The following is a 7,180-nucleotide window of genomic DNA, read 5'->3' on the forward strand; positions in this document are numbered from 1 at the left end:
ACCATTAAGAACACTTGAAAATACACAGAATCGTAGAAAAATAAAGAACACATTTCATGGACACTAGCTTTTTCACCTAGACAGAAACTATTTACTTCAGCAAATTCTGGGTCTTTTAGAAGACAGTGTCAATTTTATTGCTTTTTGAAATGCTATGTGTAAAGCCTGAAACTTCACAATTTGCACATCAGCAATACCCATCTTTAAGTTTAAATATATTTATGTGGTAAGGGGAAGTACATGCATTAAGAATATATAGAATTTTTTTAAATCATCATCATTTACATTAGAAATTTCTTTATACAAGCATCTCAACTTTTTTCTTTAAAAAAAAATTAGTGACTGGTAAGAATCCTCTGAGACTGCAGAAAATCCAGCTTCCCATTTAAGCAGCCTTTCACTGAGAGACATGAGTGATGGCAGACGAAGGCCTCTTAAGAATAGACTCAACAGAAAATGACAGCGGTTCATTCACTGAGAGTCTTGTTCCAACTTGTTTGGCTACGAAAAGGTCTTTTGCACATCTATCTATTGTAAATGTGTACTTCTGGTTCTCCTTGACTAAACACTCTCTGGGTTTCTTAGGGGCCTCTTCAAAGGCCTCTTTGACAGACGATGTTTTCAACTCGGGACCTGATTTGTCATTAAGAGTTTGCTGGAATAATGAGTGGAATGGATTATGTTTAAGTGGCAGAGGGTGCCTGGTGCTTTCTTTGCTGATCTTGGTTAAGACGTGCCCTTGAGCTGCCAGGGAGTCCGTGTCAACAACGGGCAAAAAATTCCGTCGGGGTGGGGAGAACGCAGACCTCTCGGGGACGGCCTGGTGACCCTGAAGGTCACTTCTTGAGATCTGGCCCTCAGGAGTGTGAGGCGGCACCAGAGAGCCTTCCAATTTCGGTGGCATTATATCATGATCTGCTCCGAGTCCATCGTGCAGTCGGACTCCCTTCAGGTCCCAGCTGGCCCCAGGCTTCAGGGCCTGAACTGACGTGGTAGCATTCAGCAGGCATTGTTGGTAGAGGAGGGTGTCACTAATGGGGCCACACTTGGGCCAAACTAAAAATCTCGAGGACAGGGGATACTGCCTGTAAGTCGTGGCCACGCTGACATTGGAAGAAATTAGTTCCATATTCCCAGACCCTGAATACTGCATGGTGAGATCAAGGCAGGTGGGCAAAAAATTGCAGAAGTCTTTGCTTGGTGGTTCCGCTGGCGTGGGACTGTAGCCACTTTTGTAGGAGTTGTATTCAGAACCGTGTACCATGCGATTGGGCAGGAATAAGGCAGCAGCTTGGGAAGCTTCCAACATCTCCCTCTCTTTATATTCTCTCTCCAGCATAATGTTCTCCAACTCTTTATCAGCAAAGGCCCGCCTTTTCCTCATCCGGTCACTTACTGGGGGAGGTAGAGGTAAACTCCCTCCCACATAAGTCTCTGATGGAATGGGGCGGTAGCCTAAAATAAGCAAGCATTGCACATGAAAGACATTAACATCTGATGAGGAAAAATCTGGGAATCCAGAAGGTAACAGAAACACTGCAAGTCAGCAGAACAGCTATTTACAGTTCCACATCACTAGTATTTTTATACAGAAAGCAAAAGTATGGGTTCAATTTAAAATAGATTCCTTCGCAGGGAAGGATATCCATACTGTAACTTTTTATTGTTGTTGTTTTTGTTGTGATAGGTTTGTTTACTTTGACAGGCATACTTTACTGGCTGAAATTTTAATATTCTCCCCAAGCTCCTATACATTAAGAGACAAGGCTGCTCATGTCACTTCAATCAATGCTTTATTACTATCCATATCATCTTTTTCAATTATTAAAAAAAGATATCTATACCTAGAGCTGATGTCACTTTTATTTTCTAAAGTTGGATCATTATGTACACACTGTTACAGTTGTAGAATAATCCAAGGAGAACTAGGAAAAAAGAGAAAGTTAAAGCAGATTAGTGAAGAGAAAAAGAGGAAAGACTTAAGGAAACAGAAAAGCACAGAAAATTGAAAAGAGCTGTTAACTAGTTAAACAGGCTCTGCGGTGAACAATTTAACCAGGCCCCTACCCCTACCTCTGACTATCAGTACAAACAAACAAAGTGGGGGGGATCCCCTGCTATACTGAAAATAACTGGTCTAAAACATTTTTCACCAGTACCAATCATGTTGGCCAGATACCAAAATGGTTGAACAAGCAATCACTAGAACCTAGATTAAGTCATTATACATTTTATAAATAGAGACAAAGTCAGAAACAAAGATTAGTATAACATAAATAGAATTCCTGGCAGCATAAAATACTTTATTTCATCAGCCCCAAGCATTCACCACTATCAAATCTGTTTGAAGGATCCACTGTGATGTTTGTGTTTACATAGTGACAAACCCATCATACTCATTTGCAAATAAAATAAAATTTGAAAATTAATGTGTACACTTCTATGGTAGGTTTTTGCCAGGAAGTTATTTACTTGAATGTTCTATTCCACTTAGTCCTCTCACTTCTCAAGTTGCTTTGGCACAATTTCAATTTATCAGTGTGGTCCCTATGGTTATAAATCTGTTTACCCAGTTTGTAACCAAACTCATTTTGAATGCATGAGAAGCCATTCTACGGTCAGAAGTATACAGCACAGGGTAAGACATGAACAAACTTTAAAACCTGTCCAGAAACAACTCAATTCAGAAGCCACATAAGAAAAAACGGAATACAAATGTCTACTTCAAAACAAACAAACAAAAATCTGCTTTTCAACCTGACTCATAAAATGGCAGTGATTAGAGCAAATATAAACTTTCCTTTTCTTTAAACGGTGAAAGATAGTCAATATGTTATTTGTTATGTCAATAAATAAATACCGTACCCAAACAGAGATGCTTTTAAAAAATCAGTAATATTTTAAGAAAAACTAATGTATTCCCAGGCTTTAGAGAAAGTGAACACATGAAGACTTCACTCTATTCAAATTCAACCTCCATTTCTCTTGTGTATTCAAAACCTTTTCCAGATTCTATGATCTCGACTGTCAAAATGGTAAAATGAAGTGTGGAATAACTGCAATTTAAGTAGATAATCCAGAGAGGAAAAGAATACAATTAAAAAGAGTGGGATTAAAGGCTGGATCGCCCAGACTAAAGGCCTTTATTGGTGTGGGTAGCTGTTAAACTCTTCATTTGACTCACTCTATTTAGCTCCAAATACAACTAAAGATTTCTTTTTTAAAAATTTATCTCCTTTCAGGACATCTGCTCTGGGATCATTTGGCAGTGTATCTGTACCTCCCTCACACTAGGGCAAATTTCATACGCACTCCATGTTAATCCATTAACTACTAAGCAGAAAAAATTATCAGTGACAAAAACCTCAGGAGGTATGTGAGATTCATTTTCTCACATCCTGATTTCCTTCCAAAAGTTTCCAATAAAAAAGCATTTCCCCCTCAGAATGCTCCTTCACATGTAAATGGAAATGCCATGTGCCTGAATAATGAGAATCACTCAGAACATGGTTTAAAAGGCTAAAGAATAATTTTGCGTTGCTTTCTTTACCTTCTAAAATGCTTTTGGCCAGCAAACTGGGTGCCCTGACTTGCCTCTGATACATGGCTTTGCGCTCGAAATTATTCTGTTTCCCGGAAAGCCCCTTCTTGTCCTGTAAACACAAGAAACATAATCAATAATGCCCTGAAAAAAACCGTGGGAGACAAGGGAGAGGCATCAGCAACTCTCCTCATTCTAAATGTATTTATTTTCCCATCCCGTGTGAAAATAATTCTAAAGGAATTAATATCAGCACCGCTTAATTCCAGGACAATGAGCTAAAAGCTCTGTCCGAAGCCTCCAGTTGTGAGCAGGGCCCCGGCTTTCCCTGGGGCCGCGTTGCTAGAGTCGGCCCAGACTCAGCCTGCAGCGAGAAGTGGGGGCCCAGCCTGGGAGGAAGTGAAATCCACAGTGGATGAGATGCTAGGAGCCTGGCCCTGAGAGAGCTACGGCGGGCCGCTGCATCCTCGGAGCCCAGACTCAGACCGAAGACGCCAGGGACCTGACACTGGCCAGAGATGTGGGGCCGGTTTCTCCCCGCAGCAGGGCGGATGGGACCGGGAACAGGGGGTTGACGGAGGAAACTCATAAGTCTTCGGGCCCGGCCAAATCTCCGGATTGCTTCACGGGGGGACTGGGACGTCTGAAGGCGAACAAAACCTTCAGAGTCCGCAGGAGACGGGCGCACCCTCTGTCACCGCCTGGTCGGTGGAATTCTGGGCCCTTCTACACCCGCGTCCCGCCCAGCAGGCCGCAGGGAGCGCGAGGGAACGCAGAGCCCTCGGTGCAACACACGCGGGGACACGGGAGGGGGCCACGCCCCAGCCCAGGGTCGGGGCACCTCAGGCGTCCAGCGCGCTGCGCTCTCCGGGGCCCTTGGGAGGCTCCCCATGAGAGTCACTCACTGCCTAAGGCGGGCACGGTGATCCACTCCCCAGCACCTTCTCGACTAAAAGTAAAATCAAAACTCCTCCCGCGCCCTGAGTGCGAGCAGGACTGCGCAGCCTCCCTCCTGTGAGCGCGCTTGTGCAGGGACACAAGAAAACATTCAGTGCCAGATTCAAGAAGAGCCTCTCCCTTAAAGAAGACTCAGGCTCTCCTCACAGCCGTAGACCCGCAGTGGGAGGCGACAGAGAACCGTCAACTGGTTCTTAGGTAGTTCTCGAGGCCAGAAGTTTCTTCTAAATTCCCACGTCATTTTTGGTCTCCTCTGTAAAATGGGCAGGAAACGTTCTTTCTCTCCTAAATGGCCCGTGACTGCGGAAGCGCCGTGAGCACTACGTGCTAAGTGGTTCTTTTTCGCGAACAGCACGGGTAGTACGGCGATGGACGTAGTGCACTGTATCAACCTCTGTCCTCTTCCCCCCAACACCACCAGAGTAAACGTTAAAATATAAAAAATCGAAATAAAATACCTTTCCCATAATGTACCGAACGGGACTAACCACTTTCAAGGCCCCTCTGCCTGCTTCTTAATACAAAATCTTCTCTGCCAAGTTCCCCAACGATGGCCACGGCTTCCTCCCTCCCGACCCTGCAGGCCAGCGTTGGCAGAGGTGTCTTCACCATCCTTCTGAGAAAGTGCCAGGAGCCTCGAGTCCCCGGGCCCGGGTGTGTGAGGAGCGCGCCCCTCCGACTCCCGACCCCCACGGCGTCCCCAGACAGCCCGGCGGGGGCGAGCCGGGCCGGCAGGTACGCACCTCGGTGGCCTGCTGCCTCCGGAGCGCCACCTGGGCGGCCATGACGCGCTGCCGCTCTACCACTAGCAGACAGTTGGCGCACTGGCAGTCACGCCAGCGGCAGAAGCGCTTGTGGCCCTTGAGGCAGGACACCACACCGTGGTTGCGGCAGCGCGCGCACTTGGGCGTGCGACTGAGCTTGCGCGGCTCCGCGCCGGCGCCGCCGCCGCCCGCGTTTGCGCCGCGCTCCGGGGGCCCGGCCGGCGCCGACGAGGCCTGCGGCGCCGGAGGCGGCCTCGGCGCCAGGGTATCCTGCTGCTCCGGCCGGCCCGGCACCCCCGGGGACGCGCCCGCCTCCTCGCCATCGCCCTCGTCCTCCGCGTCGTCCTCGTCCTCGTCCTCCGCGTCGTCGTCATCCTCGCCGTCCCTGTCGGCCGGCGGCGGGCTGGGCCCGGGCGGCGTGGGCGGCGGCGCCGCGCGGCCGTCCTCCTCCAGCCCCAGGCTCTCCACGTCGATCTCCCAGTCCACTGCGGGAACAGGCTGCCGTACCGCCATGGCGCAGCACGCTTCGCCCGGGCCTACGCTGAGTCCCCTGCGCTCTGGAGAGACAGGAAAAGAACCAGAGACCCACCGACCGCCGCCGTCAGGCACCGTTCCCGGGCCTTGGGCCCAGAGCTCCTGGTCTGTCCGCCTCCGAACCCTCGAGGAGCCCATTTCTCTATATGTCTTTCACATCCAGACCACACGTGCATTTTTTGTATCTTTAGGCCTGACCTTTAACCACAGCCCTCTTTGGCTTCACACACGCTTTGGGGACAAGGCCCTCGGTAAACGCACTGACCACACACAGAAGTATTGTGTCCAACTAGGCCGGCCTTGGCCACTTATCAGGCTTACCCATACCCAACTAGTATGGCCATGCTGAATATAAAAATGTCAATGGAAGAACTGTTTTCCTTCTGATCACAAGGGCCCTTCGGACCCTGCGAGGTACCACCCTGCAACTCCCACACGCCTCTCATCCTCCTGCACCACTACAAGGAGCCCCTCTTGGGCTTGGAGAGGTTCTCTTATCCTCCCCCAATCCCCCACCCCAGCACACCGCAGTTTTAATCAACTAAAAGCCAAAATTGTTCTGCTGCCAACAGAGCCCCATAGGGACACTGGGCACGGAGCTGCAAACGCCCCCGTCCAGCACGGACAGTGTTTCAGCCCCGCAGAGCTAAGCCGCGTGGGCTCTCTTGTACATCGGTCACGGTTTGCACTTTAAAGCAAGGCATACAAGTAAAATAGGAAAGGTGATTCACGCCCTTCGCCCTCCCTGACACCCCAGCTACATCACAGCACTCACCAAGACTCTGAGGCCCCGGCTAAGCAGCCGAGGCAAAAGATATCCAGCCTTGGGACCTTGCTCTTGGGCTGCTGGCTGTGCTTGCAAACAGAAATCGGAGTTGCCACACCCTGTCACGAAATCGGGGGTTGACAGCAGGAGGCCCGGAGCCCAGTGGATGAGGAGTGGAGGAGAAGGGGCATGGAGAAGGTGAGTCAAATCCTCAGCGACCTCGCCCCGCACATCCCGGACTCTGCAAAGTTCTGATCTGTCCTCAGCAGCCCCGGGCGCTTCACCTCGCTGAGGCTGCTTTTGGCTTCCTCTGTCCCTAGCTGGGCGGGAAGGTTGGGCCGCCTTGACCAGGTTCAGGTCGCAAGCTCCCGTGGCAGGCGGGCGTACGCAGTAGCGTGCGACGCAGCACCCCTCACAGCAGTCGCCAGTCTCCGCTCCCTTTCCTAGTATTATCCGCTCGGGCCCCCGAGCTCTGCGCCCGCTGATTGGCCGGTTGTCAAGCGGTGTGCACGCTGATTGGCTGAGGCGCTCTGGCCCGGCGCTCCCCGCCTCCTCGCGTCCGCCGGGCCCCTCCCGCCGCGCTCCGCCAGAATCCTCCCGCGCGGCCTTCGGTGCAGC

General features: G+C 50.2%; 1 protein-coding gene across 2 annotated transcripts; it reads right to left on the minus strand.

Moving 5' to 3' along the window:
• Window positions 1-201: 201 nt before the first annotated feature.
• DMRT2 (doublesex and mab-3 related transcription factor 2) lies at window positions 202-6,964 on the minus strand. Of its 2 annotated transcripts, none has more exons than XM_081237536.1 (4): window positions 6,572-6,964; window positions 5,242-5,819; window positions 3,551-3,653; window positions 202-1,455 (listed from the first exon to the last, which is right to left on the minus strand). In XM_081237536.1, exons 2-4 carry the CDS (start codon window positions 5,773-5,775, stop codon window positions 398-400), a joined length of 1,695 nt encoding a protein of 564 aa, XP_081093662.1. In that variant the 5' UTR covers window positions 5,776-5,819; window positions 6,572-6,964; the 3' UTR covers window positions 202-397. The 2 variants fall into 2 exon arrangements, with proteins under 2 accessions (XP_081093662.1, XP_081093661.1); XM_081237535.1 differs by lacking the exon at window positions 202-1,455 and adding an exon at window positions 1,848-1,925.
• Window positions 6,965-7,180: the final 216 nt, after the last annotated feature.

The sequence above is a fragment of the Mesoplodon bidens genome (genome assembly GCF_964165515.1).
Source record: "Mesoplodon bidens genome assembly, chromosome: 6".
Classification (NCBI taxonomy): domain Eukaryota; kingdom Metazoa; phylum Chordata; class Mammalia; order Artiodactyla; family Ziphiidae; genus Mesoplodon; species Mesoplodon bidens.